The 23,882-nt window shown below is 45.8% G+C and overlaps 1 protein-coding gene across 3 annotated transcripts in view; it reads right to left on the bottom strand.

The window, feature by feature from the left end:
- RAP1GAP2 (RAP1 GTPase activating protein 2) overlaps window positions 1-23,882 on the bottom strand; it is a 142,172-nt gene that overhangs the window by 39,682 nt on the left and 78,608 nt on the right. For 2 of the 3 annotated variants that reach the window (XM_059908574.1, XM_059908572.1), the window contains exons 3-10: window positions 21,824-21,859; window positions 17,110-17,154; window positions 16,115-16,147; window positions 15,486-15,698; window positions 14,175-14,278; window positions 5,030-5,108; window positions 4,461-4,514; window positions 1,621-1,704 (exon numbers count right to left, since the gene is read on the bottom strand). In XM_059908574.1, the coding sequence (XP_059764557.1) occupies window positions 1,621-1,704; window positions 4,461-4,514; window positions 5,030-5,108; window positions 14,175-14,278; window positions 15,486-15,698; window positions 16,115-16,147; window positions 17,110-17,154; window positions 21,824-21,859 (648 nt within the window). The remainder of the gene's footprint in view (window positions 1-1,620; window positions 1,705-4,460; window positions 4,515-5,029; window positions 5,109-14,174; window positions 14,279-15,485; window positions 15,699-16,114; window positions 16,148-17,109; window positions 17,155-21,823; window positions 21,860-23,882) is intronic. The other variant, XM_059908573.1, reaches the window with a different exon arrangement.

Genomic DNA, 23,882 nt, shown 5'->3' with positions numbered 1-23,882 from the left:
CAGAGAGTTAGATGGGGCTTATTTATATCCTAAGACCAGCATAGGGCTTTCATGCAACAAATGTTCATATTAATCCCCCCAATGTAGGTTTGCAAAACAACAATCCAAATATTTTAAGAAAAGACTTTTATCTGCCTGGGCGACCCCACCTTGCCTCAGCGGTGTCAGGTACATAAACAACATACAGACTCCTTCAGCCTCCTTCTCAGAGGTGGATGGTTAATGTTCAGTAATTATAACTCTGCTGGAATATTGGACTGTAATCACCTTATGAGATCTGCTTTGGTAAATTTCACAAGCAAAGAGCTTTAATTAGTGGGACTGTATTATCAGAGCTGTACAAAATAAAAATGCAGTATGTGAAAATAATTATAGTGCCTACTTGAATAATTCCCTTAAATTATAAGATTTATCTGTGTTGGTCTTTCAGCTCCACAAGCCTTCATTAATTAGAGTGTTTTTAAGCCAACACATGCCTCTTGTGGTCTAATATCTTCAGACAAGGAAGTCAGCTATCATCCAGTTGAGAAAGACACTGTCACGCAAAAAAGATGACACAGATAATATTGAAAGATATTATCAACCTACCACTCACAGGGTCAAAACTTTTATTCATTCATTCATTCATTCACATAACAAAAAATTGAGTGTATTTATATAAACACCCCATGCTAGGCTCTTGGATGATACAAAGATGAAATAGGTGTGGAACCTTCTTCCATACAACCCAGATGAGGAAATACTGGTGTGTTCAGCAGACCACTTCTCAGGATGCTAATAAAAGTTCATGGTAGGAGGATAGGAAGTTTGTGGTCAAATACGTATGGGAAACACAGTTCAACAAAGTTATAAAGAGTTCTCTACTCTGGGGGTTCTTAGAACCTTTAAAGTTGTTCCCACACAACTGACCACACCCACCCCCCTGGAACTCATCTGTTCACAGAGTACCTCACTGGACTAGTGTCTCACGGAACGCACTTTGAGAAACACCATTCTGGTCAACTGACGCCAAAGCAGCACGTAAGCGCTACAAGAGATAGAGGAGGACAAGCGCTGTGTACCGGTAACATTTTTAACAACCTGCTCTCCAAAGACAAGAAACAGAAGCCCTGGTGTTTGCCCATTTCCATGGTGTGAATACTTCCATCGTGGCTGATTTCAAGCTACCAGCGTGACATCAGTGAACACAGAGCTGGGCAGAGAGCATACAGCTGATGCCAGGACACTACTCAAGTCTGGGGAGCAAAAGCTAATTCCCAGCCAGGAGAGTGGTGGGCAAGGAGAAAGCAGCCTGTGCTCATCCATTCCCTCCACCCCATCTGACTTTTCTTGTGACGAACAGCTCGTTGTTAAATATAAGCGGAGGGAGCCAGGAAGGATTAGAATTCACTGCGTGAAAAGCTACATTACCATTTAAGGGATCTGCAGGCCTTTTTGAGAGCAGCAGCCCACCTTGAAGATTCTACCACCTGCAGTCTAATTCATATATGAAATGTGGTCACTGTGTTCAGAGTATTTAAGAACCTAATGCAGGGCTCCTGTGCTTGGGGGATGGGAAAACAAAAGTCCCCAGGGAGAACCCACAGGATCTAGTGACCAGTATGGATTCGTGATGCTTACCTGCCTGGCTTTTTGATAAATGACCCCAAATTTGAATGTGTTGTTGACATCATGCTCATCATAGGACACGATCATTTGGGAGGCCTGGAAAATGTGGGAAGAAGAAATCAGATTATTAACTTGGACGCAAACTGAGGAGGCAAGCGGAAGGGGAAGCACCCATTTTGCTGGAGAACATGCCCCCCTGATATGAAACATCCACACATGGAGGAAGAGAAAGGGTGAAGTCCAAAGTACACGGTCAAGATGCAACTCCAAAGGTCTCAGCTGTTCCCAGCCCCTGGACTTCCCCCAGTGGTGACCAAACCTCTGGATCACCCATTCCATTTCCCTCCAGATATGCCAGTCAAGGCCTGGACACACAGGCAGTCCAGCAGGACACGGGCAACTGACTTTACCCCAGTGTTTTATCTGGGGAGTAAAAAGTGCAGCCGGGACTCCAAAACCAGCCAGCGAGGATGATACTAGCTCCAATTCCACCTCTAAGCAGCAGTGTGATTCTGAGCAAGGCACGGCTCCTGCCCAGACTTCAATCCCCTTTATCCATAAAATAAGAGGTCTCTAAGGAGGAACATACGCTAATTCAATAAGCAAAGAAAAAACAAACAAAAAAACCCTGACCACTGGTTCCATCTAATTTTCTAGTTTGCTTCAAAGAGTTGGTCAGAAACACTAAGCTCTCATTTTGAATCCACTGCTTTCACCTGTGCAGCTTTGAGTGAGCCACTTAACTTCCCGGGGCCTCAGTTTCCTCATGTGTTTCTTTATTTTTATTATTATTTTTTTATTTTATTTTATTTTTTGCCATGCTGCGCAGCATGCGGGATCTTAGTTCCCCGACCAGGGATCGAACCTGTGCCCCCTGCATTGGAAGCACGGAGTCTTAACCACTGGACCACCAGGGAAGTCCCTCCTCACCTGTTCAGTGGAGACGTGTGGCTGTGGAGATTCAGGGAGATCAAGCACATGAAGTGCTGAGCACACAGCAGCTATTATCACCATCATCTATGTAAACCCTCCAGAAAGATCAGAGTTGGACCAGCTTGTTAGGAAAGACAAGACTTGGGGACTATTGGGATGGTCTCTGCAATAAAAAGGAGGGATTCGACCACACGTTTTGCTACAGGAAGAACAAACCAGGCATGACTTGTTGGCCAGAGTATGTGGCCCATGTCAGGTTGTCACCCCCAACATATCTCTGTGTGGCTCTCAGCTGCCTAAGGAAATGGACACTTCTCAACTCCCCCTGGAAGAACAGCGCTGCCCGACACCAAAGGGCGCCCCCCACTCCCGCCTGGGATGAGTCAAAGGCTTGGAGCAGTTGCCCTGCCCGGGAAGAGGCATCCGGTCATGGACACCTTCCAAGGAACATTCTAAACTCTGTGAATTGTAAAAACACACACACATCTCAGCCAGATTAACATCCCAGCCGGACGAAGCAGTCCTTCCAATCTAGAAAACATGAAAATACAGCTGCTCTCCCATTATTACCAGAGCCGGAGGCTTTCCAAGCTATAGAGAAAACTATGCAAAAATGAGAGTCATCGGGTTCTCTCAGTGGCTGTGATTTGACAACAAAAATTGCCAAACTTGTAGTTAAGTTAGGGCTTTATGATGGGGTTCTGATGTTGGGTTAAACCTCACTAATTCAGCTTTAATGATAAAGGGGAGGGCAGTCTGAATGATAGAAAATATTCCATGGAGCACAGCATCTTACTGGGAAGCGCCTACAGATGCTCGGGGGGTTAAAAGAGGTGTCTGAGAGGAGGGCTCTGGCACATCCTCTGTGCAGGAGAGGACCCTGCCATTAGCTCAGCCCCCGCATGGGGACGAATAGTGTGTCAAGCCCAATTGTGAAGATATGAGGCTTCATTCCAGGGGGTTCTGGGTATCCCAGCCGGGACAGGACCCCTCTTCCCTCATCAAACGTCTCACCTCCTGGCTCCTGGCTGTCAGAACTGGGACTCGGAATGGACCGAATCAGCGCCAGCCCGCCCCAGCGAGCCCCAGCCGGCCCCAGCGAGCCCCAGCCGGCCCCAGCGAGCCCCAGCCCGCCCCAGCGAGCCCCAGCCGGCCCACGGTGGATGTCCGGAAGCACTGCCCTGCTTCCACGGCCTCTCCCCAGGCCCTGCGGGCTCGCAAAGCAGCAGCCAGTGCCCTGGGTCTCTTCCTATGGCCTATTTAAAGCAATTCACTGTCCGTGGGTGATTAAGTCCTCTCACAGCATAATTGCTCTTGAGCGGGCTTGGGAGTTTGTTTCGTTATTATCGCTCCTCTCCCCACCCACACCCCGACATTAGAACTGGGGTCAAGATCAGGCCAAGCCTAAGGAAACTGTTAACAGAGAACCAGCCAAGTTTATTAACTAGGGGCCGGCCGAGGCTTGTAAGGCCTCAGACCTGTAGTAACGTTGGCAACAGGGAGCCGAGGTCTGGCCTTTTCTTTCTTAGTGGGGTTCTGCCTTCTGCCCCCCTCGCCCCCTTCCTGATGGCTGACCAGGTCTGCAGCAGCCCCCCCAGCTAGAGGTAGAATCCCCAGCTCAGCACTGGCCTCAGGCAGGTACGACCAGACTGAGAAGCTGCAACATTGCTACCTGTCTGCCACCTCCACACAGCTGGGGACCAACTCTAGCGGGCTGGGGACCCAGGCATGGCTGAGGACAGGTTTCCAGCAGATCAGTTTGTGAAGGGGTGGGCAGGGAGAGGGGGGGACATGGAGGTTTATCACGGAGACCCCGCGAAACCCCCCAAGATGCAGATAACTTCCCACAGAGCCACAGGCGTGCAAATCCGTGCCAAATGGCAGAGCCCTGAGCAAGGGGAGGGGGGGAGGGTCCTCACCTTGGGGTACAGGACAGGGTTGAATTTCAGCCCCACTGCGTCGTCACAGAAAGCCTAAGCAGGGAGAGAGAAACACACACCTCAGGGGCCACGTCCATGGAGGGCACCTGCGCTCCTCTGACCACAAAGAAAAAGAGCATGAGGCCAAGACCTGCGGGGGTCAGGGGGCCTGGGGTCAGATCAACAGCCCGGTCATCCCTCAACCCAACTGTCCTCTGCTGTGAAGTCTCCCCAGCTGCCCCCTCCCCTCCCTCCTCCTCTATTCTCCAGCCCTGTCTCTCCATTTCTCTTGTCTCCTGAACTAGCTGTGAACTTGGGGGCAGAGACCACGGATTATCCTGTTCCCTGATCAGCCTCAGCAGCGAGGATGAGATGGGCAAGGTGTAGAGGAAAGGGGGGCATCCGCCAACCGCTCCCCCCAACTGCATCCATGCAGTCAAGGGCCCAAGAGGACAATGGCCTTCCCCTCCCCAAGGGCAGAGCCCACCCAGGAAGAGCCTCCGCCCCCACCCCAGAGGCCAGACCTGGCCTAAAAGAGGAAGCCACCTCCTCTCAGTGTCAGCTTTTACCTTTGCAATCTGAGGGACGCTGGGCAACTTGCTCAGTCCGGCCAAGGGGATCCGCTCATGTACTGTCTTCACTTTGGACCTGCACACGTGGATGAGGATGAGAAAGGGGTGTCCACAGAAATGGAGTCAATGAGGAAGGTGGCTGAGGTCACGCCAGGCCACAAGGCAGGTACTTGCTTCATGTCACCCTGGGTCAGACCTGCCTCATTCCGCCCAACCCTGGCATTGGATACTGCACTCAAATTGGAAAATGGAATCCTACTTAGGGACCCCATGGGAAATGGATACTCAAAGAACCTGCCTGGTACAGCTGACTGCAACTGAAACACGGGAAATGTAAATAGCTACCTTCAAGTTCGACATTACTTTTTTGTTTCTTTGTGGGTTTTTTGTGTTCTCCAGAAGAACTGGGCAGAGCTTCTGGACATATTTGGGTCTGACATGCAATTAAACCTTTATGAAAAGGAAAACTAATATTTGAAAATCTGGATTTACGTAAAATATAAATGCGATGAAAGTTGCTTTATAAAGGAATTCACCATAAGGCTAAATTTAGCCTGTTCCCCTGATCCATTCAGCACATTTTGAAAGTGTTGAATTCTACCGAATGCTTTTCTGCATCTGCTGAGATAATCATACGGTTTTTAATCTGTTAACCTGGTGGATTACATTTCTGTTGAGCTATATTTTCAATCCACGGGTAAAACTCCTCTTGCTTATGATGTATTATTTTTTTCATATCCTGCTGAATTTATGATATTTTATTTAGAGTTTCATATCTATGTTCAATAGCAACACTGGCCTATTTTATTTTCTTGTACTTCCCTTGTCAGGTTTTGATATCAAGGTGTTACTCCAGCCTCGTAAAATGGCTGGTGAGCATCTCATCCTTTGAAATAGTTTGTATACCATAGGAATTTTCTGTCCCTTAAAGGTTTGCTAAAATTTGTGTGAGATTTCACAGACAAATCTCTGGGCCTGCTGTTCTTCTTTGGGAGGATACCTGTGGCTATCAATTCAGTTCTTTTTGGTTTTTTTGACTGCTTTGGGTCTTCATTGCTGCGCAGTCTTTCTCTAGCTGTGGCGAGCAGGGGGCGGGGGGGCACCCTTTGTTGCAGTGCGCGGGCTTCTCATTGCGGTGGCTTCACTTGTTGCAGAGCACAGGCTCTAGGTGCGTGGGCTCAGTAGTTGTGGCGCACGGGCTTAGTTGCTCCGCGGCATGTGGGATCTTCCTGGACCAGGGCTTGAACCCGTGTGCCCTGCATTGGCAGGTGGATTCTTAACCATTGCACCACCAGGGAAGTGCCCCAATTCAGTTCTTTAATGGTGAATGTTTAGGTTTTCTACTCCTTATTGAGTCACTTCTGGTAATTTGTTTTTTTTCTATAAAATTATCCATCAAGTGCATTGATATAAAATTGTTTTTGGTTTTCTCTTAAGACTTCATTTCTATTTGTAGTCCTGTCCCTTCCTTCATTGTGGAAATAGTATCTGTTTCTATCTTTTCTCTGTTTTCCTTAGTCGGCCCTTGCTGGGGGTTTAGTTTATTAACCTTTTCAAAGAGATAGCTTTTGGTTTTGTCTATTATCTCTATTCTTTCTTTATTTTTGCTTTCTACTTCACTAGCTTATTCTTGCCTTTTTTATTTCTTTCCTTCTATTTTCTTTGGGTTTTGTTTTTCTACTATTCTTTTCCTAACATCCTGACCTGCATGCTTACACATTGAATCTTTCTTCTTTTTTACAAATGCATTTAAAACTATACACCTCTCCCTAAGTACCACTTTAACTGCATCCCACACATTGGTAGGTAGTATTTTCATTGTCACTTAGTTCTAAATATTTTGTCAGTTTTTTGCGATTTCCCCTTCAGCACCTGAGTTATTTTAAAGGGTTTTCTTTATTTTTTTTAACTTTCCAAATATATGAGTTTTATCTTTCAGTATTTTCATTGTTGATTTCTAGTTTAATTTTTGCATATTCAGGAAACATACCCTACATGATATTAATTATTTGAAATTTGCTGACTTGATACATGGACTTTTTTTTCATGTTCCATCTGAGCTTGAAAAAGAATGTATTTTTTTCTCTTCTGTTGAGTTCAAGAATGTATGTTACAAGATCAAATTTGTTAACTGTGTTGTTCAAATCTTCTATAGCCTCACAATTTTTTGTCTACTTGGTGCATTGGCATCTGAGAGATGTTACTGAAATCTCCCACTATGAGGATTTGTCTGCTTCTTACATTCCTACCAGTTTTTGCCTTTTTAAATTCAAGACTATGTTACTAAATACAAGTTCATGACTGTTAGATCTTCCAGGTGGACTGTTCTTTTGATCATCATGTAGGCTGAGGCCTCTGAGGGGTCCAGTAAAGGGCACCCTTCTCTGCCCAAGTTATGAACAAATACAGAAAAAAAGAAATTAAAAGTAATTCGGGAATTAAAATAACTCCTTTGGCACTGATAAAGGTGAAGAGGAAGCACATGAGCTTACTGTGGAGGTGCAGTGGGTCTTCTGACCACACCCCAGAGTTACCCACACCCACAGGCAGTGCTGGGCAGGGGCAAGCCTCCTCCCGTGGGGTCTGCTCAGGTGGGACTTACAGTACAGAGAGCAGGGGGAATGCCCTGAGGGCAGCCAAGAGGGAAAGGGAAAAGAACACAGCTGTACACATCAAGTTCTTACTCCCAAATTTAGCCTTGTATCAAGAGGGTGAAGAGAGCCAGGGGTGCCACACAGAGCAAGAAAATCAGGAGTAGGGAAGGATTCCCAAGTTACAAAGGAGTGTTCCTTTTATCCCTACTAATACTTTTTCCCTAAAACTCTATTTTGTCTGATATTACTATTGCTCACCAGCCTTCTTGGTTAGTATTTCTCCAGCATATCTTTTTTTATTTCTTTATTTTAAATCTTTCCATGTCGTTTTTCTGTAGACATGTCTCTTATTAAGTAGAGTATAGCTGCATTTTTAGTCCAATCTGATAGCCTGATATTTTCATAGGCTAATTTATACTTGTGATTGCTAATGTATTTAGAATTATTTTTTATCATTTTGTGTTTTTAATAACCCTGTGTTTTCTTTCCTTTTTCTCCTTTCCTGACTTCAGTATGATAAAGATTTTTTAATTCTCTTTATATCCCTCTGCTAGTTTAGAGCTATATATTGTATTCCTGTAACTTCCAATACACATATTTATATTTTTCCAACAAACTCTAAACACTTGCTATCTCTCTCCTGAGGAAGGAGGGGACACAATAGCTACTGAACTCTTCCCTCCCACTGTCCTTCCTACATTTGTTTATAAATTTAGTTCAAGAATCCTTTTTTTAAAAAAAAAATACTTCCTTTTTCCAGTCAGTAATTAAACTTATAAACATAGTTTACCTATTTCCTCTCACTTTTTAGTTGCATCTTTCCTTTTGGTTTCTCTTTTCTTCTAGCTGAAGTACATCCTTTAGTAATTCTTTCAGGGAGAGTCTGTAAGTGATATATTCCCTTCATTTTTTTTAAATGTCTGAAACAGCTGTCTACCACCACTTTAAAGATATTGTCCCACTGTCCCATGGCTGATAAGAAGTCTGCTCTCAGCCTAGCTGTCATTCACAAATAATCTGTCTTTATCCTTAAGTATCTTTAATATTTCCTATTTATCTTTGAAATTCTAAGGAAATCTGTTCCTTACAAGTTTCAAATAACTACCTGCAAACCATCTAGATATAGAAACTTTTTTTTTTTTTAGATCTAGAAACTTTTGGAGAGATCATTCTTTGAGAACTTTTTCAATTTATTCCATTATTATTACTGAGCCGGTCAGGTTTTTCACCTCATGTTAAATTTAGTAATGTATACTTTCCCAGAAAGGCATCTGCTTCAAATAAAATTTTCAATATAATAGCATTGGTTGAACATAATGTCTATTAACATCTATTGTTAAATTGTTTGATCTTCTTTACATCTGTGGTTATATGCCTTCTTAATGCCTAATTTTGTGTATTTTTATTTTCTCTTTTTATCTGTATTTGACTAGCTGAATAGTTACCTATTTTGTTGTTATTTTGTTCCCTCAACAGAAGTTTATCTTTTTCTAGGCTATAAATAAATCTGTAGTTTAGATTTACTTATCAAATCTCATGAGGTTTTTTATTTCTAATTTATTTGTTTCAGCTTTAATCTTTGTTAACTCCTTCCTCTTACTTTAAGTAATAATATTGATAATAATAGCAGCTACCATTCTTGAGTAGCTACAATGTATCAGGTTCTGACACATAATATGCATTCAATAATTTTAAGGTGGATACTACCATCACCATTTCACAGGTAAACAAACTGAGGCACAGAGAGGTTACTAACAACAACTTACAAATATGATTCTTTCTTTTTGAATAAGGAACTTTTTAAGGCAATTAATTTTCTTCTAAGTATAGCTTTGGACACAACCCATAAGCTTTTAGATGTAATATTTTAAATGTCATTATTTTATAAATATTCTATAACTTCAGCTTTGATTTCCTCTTTGGCCCAACAGCTATTTAGGAAAGTGTTGAGATAGCCTACTTCTAAGTGGTTAAGTGAGTTTTTTAAACATTACTGTTATTAATTTGTAGTTTTACTGTCAAATTGTAAGCAAATATATCCAGCAAGGTGTCTGATTTTTTTTTTTTTAATTTTATTTATTTATTTATTTATGGCTGTGTTAGGTCTTCGTTTCTGTGCGAGGGCTTTCTCTAGTTGCGGCAAGTGGGGACCACTCTTCATCGCGGTGCGTGGGCCTCTCACTATCGCGGCCTCTCTGGTTGCGGAGCACAGGCTCCAGATGCGCAGGCTCAGTAATTGTGGCTCACGGGCCTAGTTGCTCCGCGGCATGTGGGATCTTCCCAGACCAGGGCTCGAACCCGTGTCCCCCGCATTGGCAGGCAGATTCTCAACCACTGCGCCACCAGGGAAGCCCAAAGTGTCTGATTTTTAAAATTTATTTAGATTTACTCTGTGGCTCAAAACTCTGGTTCCTAAATCTACTGCTATCAAGAATGATCTGTAAGATTTTTAAAAATAGAAATTTGGGCTAACAATTCTTTTTTTAAAAATAGGAGCAAAGCTTATGAACAGACAGTTCACAGAAAATAAATACATGTGATCCTTAAATACATGAAGACATGCCCAAGATAATTCAATAAAATTATTATGAATTTAAACTATACTAAAATACCATTTTCAACTATCAGATTGGCAAAAATCCAAGTTCAAATTTATACAGCTCCTACTGAAGGCAATTTGGCAAATCTATTAAAATACATGTGCATTTATGTTTTGATCCAGCTATTTTACTTCTGAGAAATTATTTTAGTCCATACAAATTAACATTTGTACAAGGTTATTCATTGCAGCATTATTTGTGATACTGAAAGACTGACAATGGCCATTAATAGGGGATCTATTAAATAAATTATTTCACATTCAGGTAATAGAATACTATGCAGCAGTGAAAGGAATTAAGAAACTCTTTATGTACTAATATGGAAAGAACTCTAGATATATTGTTAAGAGATGCAAGTTACAGAACACTAGGTTCTACAGAATGCTAGGGAAATGAGGAAATGGGAAGATATATAGTTATTCATGTCTTTATATATCTTACATATTTATATTCAAATATATATGTATGTATGTTATATATGTATATATATAACATATATATGTGTATATATGTTACACATATATGTTATATATAATTGTTATATATGTATAACAATTTGTTATTTTTTTAAATGGTTGGAGCCTAGAAGTCTAGGTTTTGTTTTAAAGCCCTATCTACCTTATGATCAATTTGTGTAAATATTCCATAGACACTTGAAAAGAAGCAGAAATCTCCATGAGAGGACCAAAGTTTGATAGCCAAGTATAGGTAAAGATACATATAAAGATACATATATACAATTGACATAAATAATATTAATGAGATTATCCATACCCTCTCATTCCCTACCCTAGTCGATGTCAAGTGGTAAGAAGTATGTTAAAATCTACCGCTACAATTGTATTCTGCCAATTTCTCCATATTTTAATCACTATATATATATGTGTATATATATATATATACACATATATTATGTTAAAATATATACTATTAACAACAAAAAGGTTCATAAGATATCTTCGCTGTGGATTTTATCTTTCACAAATAGACAACAGCCCTCTTTGTCACACTGATTGTTTTGCCTTTAATTCTGTTTTTCCATATTAATATTGCCCACTCTGCTTTCTTTTCAGATTTGATTGTTATAACTTTTTCTCAACACTTTTCTTTTTAAATATACAGTTACTTTCTTTAATAAAATTAATTTATTGATTTTTTTTGCCCTTTGGAGAGATGACCCAAACTGAGAATCTTTTCTGTGTAATAGTGGAATTTAACTAATTTATATTTATTATACATCATCTATGTACTCAGACTTATTTCCATTATCATATTTATTTATTTATGATTCCTCTATTTTCTCTCTTTTTCTATATGGGTATGTTTTCTTTGTCATCCTTTCTTATTTGAAATGTTTTCATTCTACCAGTGATTTTATATCCATGGAATATTAAATTTTCATCAGAATATGTCCAGCTATTAGTTTCCTTTCATTGATTTTGTCTGACATTTGGTGAGTCATTTTGATCTGCAGATTTAAATTTTCAATCAGCTTAAGAACATCCATTATCCACATGTTTAACTCCTATTCACTATCCTCCACATTCATTATAATTTTGCTTATCATTTTACAGTTGTTGTGTTTACCTTTGAATTATGTGAGAGCTTCTTAAGCTTATTCTCAATATTACTAACTGGGTTTTCCACAAAGTAGATTCTGCTCTCTACTGTTTGTAATATCATTTAGAATTCTACTTGGCCATTTTTAGTTTTTTTATATTATTTCCTTAATTTAACCAGCACCTTCTTCATATCATTCTATTGCCTTATTTAATCTTTTGTCTTTAAAACAGTTTATTTTTTTCTAGAAGTCTGCTGAAAACACAAAGTTAATAGATATCTAAATTTTACTTGGCTTTCTATGACAAATTCTTTTCAAAGCTTGGTTATTCCCCTACCTTCTAAATGCTAGGTTATACTTTTTTAGATGCAGAATCTTTTCTTTCACCAAACTATGAGGGGTTTTTTTTCCCCTCTCCTTCTTTTTATATCCAAACTTGAAAAAGGAGACATCTACTCAGTCTTGTTATTTATCTCCAAACTGTGAGTAGATTCTCCTTGGCAACTCTCATGGCACACACAGATGCTGTTAGAATACTCTCCTCAGATTTTAGGCTAGAGAGCTGGTTGTTATAAGACATCAATTAAATAATCCAGAAGCCTACAGGGAATGAGGAAGAAGCTGGGACAGGAGTCACTGCCAGCAGAGGAATTTCATCTCTGCATAATTTCTTCTTTGTGCCTGGTAAAGTTACTAGGCTGTGGGACCAATTTTTTTATGTCTGGTTTTCAATTTGGCCATTACTCTGGGTACACGATGTGATTATCCAACTTCCTAGCTGGTGAATGGCTTCTCTCTGCCACCCCACTCGCTGGATTTCTGTTTGGGAGAGCCACATTTGAGCTTGGGCTCCCCAGGGCACTGATTTCAAATGCTATTGACCCCAAACAACAAAAGTGGTTCCATGTAGAAAGACTCCTGACTGTTCCAGGGCTCACCCTTACTTCTAAACAGCACAGAATTGTCCCCAAATCTCCAATTTCATATATTCCCACACTACATTGCTTTCTAAGGAAGAAGCAATGGGGTTCAACTCTCAATATCACCTACATTACAGTCCTAACTACCCCACAGATTACAAACAAACAAAAAAAAATCATCAAAGTATGTTGTGTGCTGGGCATCTTTCTCTCATTTTTAGTCCAGGTGCAGCATTTCAGATAGGCTATATACCAGAAAAAGAGGGTTAGATCTTTGTGTTCAATTATCTTCTTACTCAGAAATTCTACCCAACCTGGGTCTGATTTTTATTAAGAAAGGAAGTAATTTTCTTTACAGAGGTTCACCTAGCTCAAAATCCTATTAGGAGATGGGGATCCAGGTATTACTCCCTCAGAAAATTGGCTCTAGCGATTTAATGGACTCTTCCTTGCCTTGCAAACATCATTTCTAGCCAGGTGAACCTCAGCAAAGAAAACTGCTTCCTTTCTTAATAAAAAGCAAATCAAAATTGGATGAGTGCTGACAACTTCCTTGTACCAGCCCCCCCCCCACCCCGCCTCTCACCTCTCCTACAGCAAGGCTATGTGTCCCTGTCCATCCCAAATTTATCTCAAAATCTGGGCAGAAAAAAAAAAAATGTTATGGCTCTTTTCCAAATACCTTCAAGGACTTCCAATTAGATTCACAAATACGGACTAGGAGCTTGACAGGTTCATGGCTAAGCACCAGCACTGGTCTTCCTGGCTTCTCCACCAGCCCACCGGGGACAGAGATAAATAAGACAGACTCTGTGCTCCCACAGCATCCTGTGTAAATCACTAAAATAATAATTGCGCCACATATTAAACTCCTCCATGTTCCTCTCCACTAGACCATAAGCCTGCAGAGACAACAGACCATCCCTCTGTCATTATTGCAAAGGAGGTTCTACAAAACACGTTAGTCACACCAAACAGAAACCAGTTTCAGTTCCTGCCCTTGAGGAGGTCATATTCCAGAGAGAGGTCCCCGGCTTAGCTGTGAATCCGTGCTCCCGTTGTGACCACGGCTCCGTCTTGGGTGCACACAGATGCAGATGCGTCTCGGATGCTTTGGGATCTATTTTCCCTGACTGGCTGCACACCGTAGGTAGTATTCTGGGAAACCCTCTCCCAGGACAGGTTGAAGTTGCATCTCAGCAGGATAAGCCATCTTCCTCAGAGTCCCACTTCCCACCAGAGAGGCAGGTTGGGGTACGGTCTAGATGACCTTGAACCAGACACCACTCCGACTCCCGCAATCAGCCCCAGGCATAAACACCTGGTCTCCCTGCCTGGCAACTCAGACATAGCCCCAAGATTCCAGCCAGGTCCGTTTCCCCAGCACACCCAGAGCAGACTGGTCAGACTGGTATTTCTGGGTCCTGGCCACTAGAGGCGTGGCCTCTAACAGTGCAGAAGCCCCACCTGAGAATGATCCGAAGGTACTCAATACCATCCGCCTCCTCACACTTGATGGACAGGAGCAAGTTCCCCAAACTGCTGCCGGTACAGTAGAAGTTTAAATGATCCTAGAGATGGAAATCAGGTGTTAGCGGGGAGGAGGGGACCCTCCAGACAGGTTCCCCCCCAAATCACCTCCTTCACCAGGAGTCAGAAGCCCCATAGCAATGCGGAAGAGAAGGGTGCTACTGCTGTGGCTGCTATTGGTGATGATGGGGGGAGGGTGGAGGAGGGGAAGAAGGAGAAGGGTCACAGTAAGAGGCCCAACTGAGTCCCAGGATGTGCCAGGCACTGGGCCGAGGGCCTAATCGCCCTCATCTCCTTTAATCCTGACTACAACTTTATGCAGGAGAAAACATCACCTCCATTTCACAGATGGGTAAACCAAGTTCAGAGTTGTTAACTGTCCAGGGTCGCACAACTAATAGTGAAAGATCCAGGGTTCAGACCCACACCTGTCTTGACCAAAGCCCAAGTTCTTCACCACAAGATATCGCGTCCACTTCCTTGCTTCCAGGGGCAACGCTTGCCAATTCAGAATATTTGTGGGAATAAAGCTAGGAGGACCACTGGCACCTCCACCCAAGGGGAGCCAGGAGGTCCTCTGGACAGTGGGTCTCTTCCTGGCCCAGGGAGCCCATACCAGACAGGCCATATCAGGATGCGACCCTCGAATCTGCACTTTAACACCTTCCCCAGGGGGTTCTGATGCAGCTCCTAAGACTGCAAAGCTGCCTTAGGCCAGAGATTTCCGGAATCTGCCTTCAGGACTTCCAGAACCTGGCAAGTCTAATGGGTAGAATATATTTAAAGAAATGTAACTTTGTCACTTTTAAGCCATCAGAGGCTCACAGCACATCATCCAGTACAAGTACTCAGGGGGACCCGCATGAATGAGGACACGAGAGACTTGTACCATTTTGACAGAAACAGACTTCCAAGCTGTGAGAACATATTTGTTCCTTCCACCCTCCTTCACCCCCAAACACTACCCATTCCATCACCTCCTAAAATATTTGTTGGGGGTGATCCCCAACCAGACTCATCACACCAAGAGCCTTCCTAACTTCTGCACACCCTCCGTCCGCCCTACCCCTGCCCAGGAGCAGAGTCGGTCAGACCTCTCCAACGAGGACACAGGCAGGCAGCAAGGACGGGGCGGGCGACTTCGAAGAGGAGAGACAGAGATAAAGGGGCAACTGGAGAGGAATGCTGGGTCCCTGGGGCCCTCCCCCTCCAGCAGCTATTTTTGCCCCCGGGCCCCCTGGGCCTCACCTTCCCCAGGAAGTGCCTGCGGTAGGCCCTGGCTTCACCCTTGCACTCGAGCTTGTAGCCAAACGTGCTGGGGCTGAGGTTGTCCTCTTCCTCCTCCTCACAGATGCTGCTGCCCAGGGAGGTCGGCGTGCTCACGTTCTCAGGGTCCTCGATCCAATAGCCCCCAAACTGGGGCAGGACGATCAGCGGGTACGGGCCTCCCTTCTCCACCACCTAGGGGCACAGGGAGGGTCTTCCACTGCAGCCTGCCCTGGGTCTGCAGGAGGTGGGGAGAGGTGCCAGTCGGGGTGCCCTCCAACCTCTGAACTGCTCCAAGGAGGGGATCCCGTCTTTGAGGCCAAAAGCAGCAACATGAACCCCTCCCCTAAGCCCTACAACGTCTCCAGCTCCACCAACCCTGTAGTATCAGAGGTGCAAAGCTTGGATGGGTACCCCCAATTTAAACATGGAAAAGCTGAGGTCACAAAGGGAAAGATGGCAAGAGGCCTCAAGCCCTCAAGTCCCAGGGCCAGGGTTCTCTCCCACGTGGGGTGGAGCAGGGACCATCAACATCATCATCACCATCAGCTACCCCGGCCCCCCCACAAAGACAGGACCCAGAGCTGCAGTGCGGCCAGGGGGGCTCCTACCTCATCGATGCTGGGGTACGGAATGTAGTCGTCCTGCAAGACAAACCAGACAATGTCACCATTAGTCCCGGCAATGCCCAGAAAGTCTGATCACTGTTTCCATTCCCCTCTCCACTCCTTACTCCAGATGGGGTAAGGAGTAGGCTAGGGGGCCTGGCAGGCTGCACCAGGGCTTTGGGAGCATCAGTGGGAAGAACACCGGACAGAACAGCCTAGAGGCAGCTCTGGGATCTGGCTTGAGTTCTTCTCCAAACTGACAGAACCTGAGTGCAAACCCTGCCAGCTGAAGATGCAGTACGCAGAGCACTGAGTCCCACACTCCTGTGACCCAGCTTCTCACCCTAGGATGCTGTAACAGGAAGATGACCTCTGGTCCCACCTAGCCCCCTCCAGGAAAGGGGGTTAACCTCTAAGTGATAAGCTGCATGCCTGGGCCTTGGCAATGGAAGCTGAAGCTGAGAGGTGATGCCTCTGGAGCCTGGAGCATAGAGCCTGACACCCCTACGTGCTGCATGCGGTCAGTTTGCAGGAGCAGGTGCAGAAAGGCCAAGCTGAGCCACAAGCCTTGTCTCACCAAGGCCTCCACCCCAGACCACCCTGAAGCTGCCCCAAAGGCATCAAGCCAGGGCCCCCCTTGCTGCCCACTGTGCACCGGTCAACACAGTGTGGCCACTTAAGTGGCTCTTGGTGAAAATAAGAGTTAGTGTAAGACAATTACTGAGCCTGCGCGTCTGGAGCCTGTGCTCTGCAACAAGAGAGGCCGCGATAGTGAGAGGCCCGCGCACCGCGATGAAGAGTGGCCCCCGCTTGCCACAACTAGAGAAAGCCCTCGCACAGAAATGAAGATCCAACACAGCCATTAATAAATAAATAAAGCACACCTAGTATAGTGTAATTTAAAAAAAAAAAAATTGATAAAAAAAAAAAGAGTTAGTGTAAGATAGCAGACCCCAGCATGCCAGCTCTGTCCCCTGCCTGTCACCCGCCCAGCCCACCTTGTTCTTCTGGGGTCCCGGCTTCTGCTCTTCAAGCTTGATCCCCTGCAGAAACAAGGAAAAGAGGATCCATGGAAAAGCAAAGGTCACAGAAGACAGGCCAAACAGAGGAGTCTATCAGGAGCAGCTGCCTTAGCTGGGGGTTAGTAACAATAGCAGCAACAGCTGGAATGTGCTGGGCCCTTACACACTCAGGCCTCACAGCAGCCTCAGGCAAGGCAGCAGCATAGTGGGTTAAGAGCGTAGGCTCAAGCCAGATGACCAGGATTCAAATCCCAACACTGTCCCTTATGACCTGATGACCTTGGGCAAGTCACAAAACCTCTCTGTAGCTCGGTGTTCCCATCTGTAAAATGGGAACGAAAACATCACCTACTCTTGTGGTGAAGATTAAATGTTGAGAGTGTGCTAAGCCCTTGGAAGAGTGATCACTATATAGTAAAACTACGGGTAGGCAGCATTTTTGTCTTGGGGCTTAAATATCTGCACCAGGCTCTCTCAAAGCCAGTAGGTGAGGGGTGAGGATGGGAACCTGCATCTTCGGGTGTCATCGATGCCCACATGTTGGACCTCATGCCACACCAGCTCCACCCCTCCCTGGTGGGAAGGTCCACGGGTGACAGGAAGGCCACCCGGTCCTCACTCTGCCGCTGTCTTACTATCCATGACCCTTGACAAAGTTGAGCCTCTTGCAGCCTCCATGGCTTCATCTGCAAAATGAAGATTCTAACACCCACCCTCCCGCCTCATAGATGTATGTGTCACCGCAAGGGACAGGCACCATGACTGGGCCTGGATTAAAGGGGATCATCTGCAGGTATCTGGAAAGTGCTCTTCCGGGGAGCAGGGCTTGGTCCTACAGTCACATTCTGAATTAATTAGGTTTTGAGGGAGGGGGGCACATGGTGTTCCAAAGATTGTTTGAATAAATCCAACGATGGTGTGAGACGCTGGGACACACTGGGACACACTAGGAGAAACAGGTCCCCTCTAGAGAGAAGAGTGTCCAGAAGCGGCCACTGCCTGATCATAATAATACACCTCAGGATCTTGGTCTTCCATGACGCTCCCTCTGTTGTCTCCTTTGAAGCCCTCAGCACCTACTTACCAACGAGGACACTGAGGCCCAGGGAGTAGGTTGCTGGCCTAACGTCACACAGCTTGTGAGTGACAGCACCTGGATTTGAAGCTGGGCTGTGTGTCTACAAGTGCACGGTCCTATCCCACAGCTCTCAGAGCACAAGACTCCTGCTCACTGGGTGGACTTAGACTTGGGCTTCTCCAGACTTGGCTGGGCTGAGTCACCTGCGGTGTTGTTTAAGAGGGCGTGGGAGGGCGTGGGAGGGCCCCCTCCCGCTGGACAGGTGCTCCTTCCCACACACAGGCATAAAAAACCACCTGAGCGGCCAGCAGACCCTGCCCAGGAAGGCAAACTGGGCGGATGGGGACGGGGGTGATGTCAGGAGTTTGTTTTGTTTGTCCTGCACTAGTCATCCCTGCCTGGGAACAGCCCCTGGGCAGGACAGCAAACCTCCTCCCGTGCCTTCCCCCACGACAGAGCCACCGCGCAGCACTGGGCCGTCTCTGTGTGTCATCCTTTGCAACAGGTATTATGATTATGCCCCCCTCCCCCAGCCCCAGCCGTGAAGACACTGAGGCTCAGAGAGGTAGAGTGACTTGACCAAGGATACTCAGCTAGAACTTGAACCTAGGACCAAAGGGATCCAAAGCTTGTGCACTCAGCCCCTGTTGCTTCACAGGGATTGTGCCCTTCTTCAAACGCCTAGACTCTCGGTCTGTGAGGTCAGGAGTCCTGGATCTTAGTTTCAGCTCTTCACAACTCTCAGAGTGCCCTGGATGCTTCACTGCTCTGAGGCTCAGACTTCACGCCCGCAGCACGAGAGAAGCCGCCCACACTCAAGCACAGACTCCAGCCACACTTCATAGAAGCCGCTCCCCATGTGAGTTTCATTCAGGCAGAGGAGTTGGAAACTGTGGGCTCTTGGAGGCTGGGACCCAGTGGGCACGTGGTAGAGGTCCAAGCACTGGGGAGTCCGGTTTCAGCCACCAGCAGTCTCAACTGAGATGAAACTGACCAACCGCCCAAGGGTGTCAGCCGCCTGCCGTGGAGACACACAGGAAGCAACCAGACCCCTGGGACTTCCCTGGTGGTCCAGTGGTTAAGACTCCACGTTTTCACTGCAGAGGGCGTGGGTTCAATCCCTGGTCGGGGAACTAAGATCCCACAAGCTGCGTAGGGCGGCAAAAAAAAAAAAAAAGATCCCTGTCCTTGCCAGGCTCCCAATCTAGTTGAGAGGACAACCCAGCAGCCTCGAAACACAAGGACGATGAGGCCGGTTAAGTGGGGCTGGATTCTGTGATCAGAGAAGCCCTTTGTTGGGGAGGCCGGGGGCCCCGGCTAGCGGGGAGGGGTGAGTGGATCGTGGGAGCAAGCAGAGAGAAGGCAGGGTGAGCCGCAAACTCCCCGCCAGCTTGCCAGAGTGCGGGGATTCCATGGCTCGAGGTGAAGATCCCAGCTTTACTGAGCACCTATTACACACTGCCTCCCATCACTCACTGTCAAGGCCGGTGCCCTCCCTGTTTCCGCAACTTGACTGTACGTTCCCTAAACGCACCTAAATCAGTTTGTAGTCCACACACTGCTGGGCACAGAGCAGGATTTTAATAACTTGCTCGTGATAATGACACAACCACTAAAAAATAGTTTTCCCTCAAACAGTCCCTCCCCCTCCTCCCTTAGGGAGACCTGGCTTTCCCATGAGGACCACGCTTGCTGGTAGCAGCTGCCTTCTCAGCATCTCCACCTGCATCTCAGGCCCGTTGTGGGCACGCTCTCTGCCTCTCCTCCTAGAGCTTCCATCACTACCGGATCCTCCTTCCTGGAGCCTGGAGCATCTACTTAGGGTAAAGAGCACCGTAATACAGTGGCTAAGCCTTGAAGCTACTTACTAGCCCTGAGCCCTTAAGTGTTTTATTTAATATCTCTGTGCCTCAGTTTTCTCACCTGTGAAATGGGGATAATAATAATATGCCTACTTCCTGTGGGCCTTGTCAGGAAGACATGAGATAATGCCTGTCAATCTCTGAACCCAGAGAAGTGCTTGAAATACGTGGGCTATTATCAGCATCTTCTTCCCACCTACACTTATTAAGCCTTCTGGACCTCCCCCCATATTCCCTAGGGCAGTGGTTCTCATCTGTGAGCCCTGACCCCTTGGTGAGGGGTGACTATAAAGGACCCCCAAATCCACACTGAACACTGATTTTTGTGCAGTGCCTACAAAGTATTTACATATTTCTCATTTCATCCCAACAACCATGTAAGTGGGTATTTTACATGTAAGCAGGCATTCTTATTTATAGAAGCTGTGATATTGTGATTTATAATAAGAAATATATATTTGGTCTTCATGCAATTTGAGGCACAGAGCTCCTAAAACCCTTGGAATTTCCCAGGTGATAAGAGCAATGGGAGCATCTTTTGTTATAGCATTTGGACTTTTGTCCTTGATTCCTGAAACAACTCCAGAGCCATAAAGGTGAAAGGAGTGTCTTGTTATAAGTTTATGTTAATGAGGTAACTTTTGGGAAGCCCCTAAGGATGGAGACTTGTTGCCAGGGGAACCAACCCCGATTAGAGGGTTGGAACTTTCAGCCCCACCCCCAACCTCCAGAGAGGGGAGACAGGCTGGAGATTCAATCAATCGCCAATAGCCAATGATTTAATCAATCATGCCCATGTAAAGAAGCCTCCACAAAAACCCAAAAGGACAGGGTTTTGGGAACCTCCTGGTTGGTGAACACATGCTATGCCCAAAGAAGGCATAGAAGCTTGCACCCCTTCCCATATACCTTGCCCTAGGCCATTCTTCCATCTGGCTGTTCCTGAGTTACAGCTTTATATAATAAACTGATAATCTAGTAGTAAACTGTTTTCCTGAGTTCTGTGAGCCACTCGAGCAAATTAATCGAACCCGAGGAGGGGGTCGTGGGAACCTCTGATTTATAGCCAGTGAGTCAGAAGCACAGGTGCCAACCTGGACCTGGGATTGGTGTCGAAGTCAGGGGAGGAGGGTGGTCCTGTGAGACTGAGCCCTTCACCTGTGGGATCTGACCCTATCTCCAGGTAGACAGTCTCAGAATTGAGTGAAACTGTAGGGCACCCAGCTGGTTTCGCAGAACTGTTTAGTGTGGGAAAACTGCCGCACGTCTGGTGTCAGAGTGAGGTGAGAACGGTGCTGTGAGTAGACAGAAAACAGGAGCGAGAAGCTTAGAAAAGGGAAGGAACTAGTGCTAGCGAGTATTAGATGCAGGATTTGAACTCAGGTCTGTCTCCCACTCCGCTGCTCTGCCTTGCAGACGTGAGATGAGTCCCCTAAGAAGGGGCTTTCCTTCCAACCCATTCCACGAACAACCGACCCTCTCAAACCCTCCCCACATCCGTCTGCCCTGCTGGCAGGTTCTGTCTGTCTTCTCTCCATCCTTCAGGCGGGAGCCGTCCCAGAATCCTCTGTGCCGTTCGACATGGAAATGGCCTCAGGTGGTCCAGGCCATCAGGACTGTGAGTTCTCTCTTCTCCGCCCTCCCTCCAAGCACCCGAGTTTTGCCTGTGGGTTCTGCTGGTGTCGTGTCCGCTGAGGTCACTGCAGCATCCCCACCCGGTGCTTGGCTCCCCGACAACGAGGATGCTCACCTGCATTTTCTCCAGCATCTCAAAGAACTCCGCTGACTGAAAGACACAAAGTGGGCGGGGAGAGAAAGACGGGGCGTCAGCCAGGAGGTCTGCTGAGACAGCCTCTCCGTTGACTGTCTGGAAGCTCGACCCAGGGCTTCCCCAGGGACAAAATTCATTTGGATCAAGAGAGAAGATAATTTGATCTTGCCTTTGCAGGGCTGGAGGGCCAGAATACCCCATACAACAAGAGAGGGAAAAAAGCATGCCCGGGCTGGCAAATGGCCCTGGGGAGAACAGTTACTCAGTCTCTGTCAAGAGGGAGGGGCCCCTGGGAAAAGCCAAGGTCTCCAAAACGCCTGTCGGCCCTGGGATTCAGCCTCCAGCAGGATTCGTGTTTGGGATGTTTTCAACCCAACAGTGAGGCCAAGATGTCCCACACAAGTAGTTTTCCAACTTTTGTGGCAACACACAGTTCTGCTGTCTTCTCACAGAAGTCTCACTTAGAACTCCAACATACAAAACCAGTAAAAGCACAGCTGCTCTGGCCAAGGCAGAGCCCCTGATGTGCCACCTCTGCCCGTCCCTGTCCCCTGTCCCCAAGGCACCTTTTGGGACCCAAGAACTGGTGAGCAAAACCTAAAAACCATTGAACTGCAGCCTCCAGTGGCCTGGATGGGTTATTTTTAAAATCATAAACTACATAAGTCCAAACTTTTAACCTACTTTGGTGCCACCCTTGTAAACTCCAGGTAAGACCAAAAGGAGAAAAAATGGAATGGAAGGGTGAGGGACTGAAAGCTCTACCCTAACAAACACATGCAGAGGTTGCCCCAGAAGTGTCCCCACTTCTCATTCTGTGAAAAAAGCTACACTTTTTTGTCATAAGATCACTGCCCACATCGGGGCACTGGCAAGCCAGGAGTTAATGAGCGCCCAGAAGAGACAGTCCCCAGATGAATAGGAAACAAAAGAAAGCAGTGAAAAGGAAGCATGTCCTTGTCACTTCTTCATGCAGAGGCAGGGCATCCACCCTGCTTTCCTCTGCAGGCACCAATGGGCCAAAACTGCCTGCAGCCCCGTCACCCTCAGCATTCCCAGAAGAGAATCACCATGGAAAGGACCCTTGTGGAGTCACCTGCAGAGACCTGGCCCTGCTGCAGACTCCAGGTGACCTCTCCCAGGCTAAAGGTGGCCCATCAGAGGCAAAGAGTCTCTGACCCCCCAGCAGTTCAGGTGCCAGGGTCTGGAAACCCCACTTGTGAATGTACAGGGTTGAGGACAAGCTTGGGTCACCCACATCAAGCACGCTTGACCAGAAGCAGCCATCAAACACCCAGCTCTCAAACCTATCCTTCCCACTTGTTCTGTGTATTCTTACCAACTCCAATCTCCAGGATACCAAGAATAATAGACATGAAGAACTTATTCAGATCAGTAAGGCTAGAAAGATGAGCAAAAAGAGGACAAGGAGGTAGAAACAATCAACATTTTAAATACACAGACCTCTGACCCAACAATTCCTCTTCGAAGAATGTGTACTATAAACACACTTACACATGAACACAAAGATAGATACAATATAATGGCCATTGCAGCATTTTTTGTAACAGCAAAAAATGGAAACAACTTAAATGTAGGAAATTGGTTAGAATAAGCTACATAGAATAAAATACAAATACTATGAAAAACTGTGTGCCAATAACTGAGATGAAATGGACAATTCCTAGCAATACACAAATACCAAAACTGACTTGGGAAGAAACAGAAAATCTAAAAAGACCTATATTAAATAAAGAGATTGAATTAGTAATCAAAAAACTACCCACAAAGAGAAGCCCAGGTCCAGATGGCTTCAGTTGTGAATTCTACCCCTTAAAGAAGAAGTAATACTAATTCCTCACAAACTCTTCCAAAGATAGAAGAGGGAACGCTTCTCAACTTATCCCATAAGGCTAGTACTACACTGACACCAAAATTAACATCACAAGAAAACTACAGACCAATATAGCTTATGAAAATAGATGCAAAAATTCTCAACAAAATTCTAGCAAACTGAATCCAGCAACATAAAAAGAAC

This window comes from Balaenoptera ricei, chromosome 20 (assembly GCF_028023285.1).
Source record: "Balaenoptera ricei isolate mBalRic1 chromosome 20, mBalRic1.hap2, whole genome shotgun sequence".
Lineage (NCBI taxonomy): Eukaryota > Metazoa > Chordata > Mammalia > Artiodactyla > Balaenopteridae > Balaenoptera > Balaenoptera ricei.
Note: the sequence above shows the minus strand (reverse complement) of the source record. Positions and strands in the feature narration are given on the sequence as shown.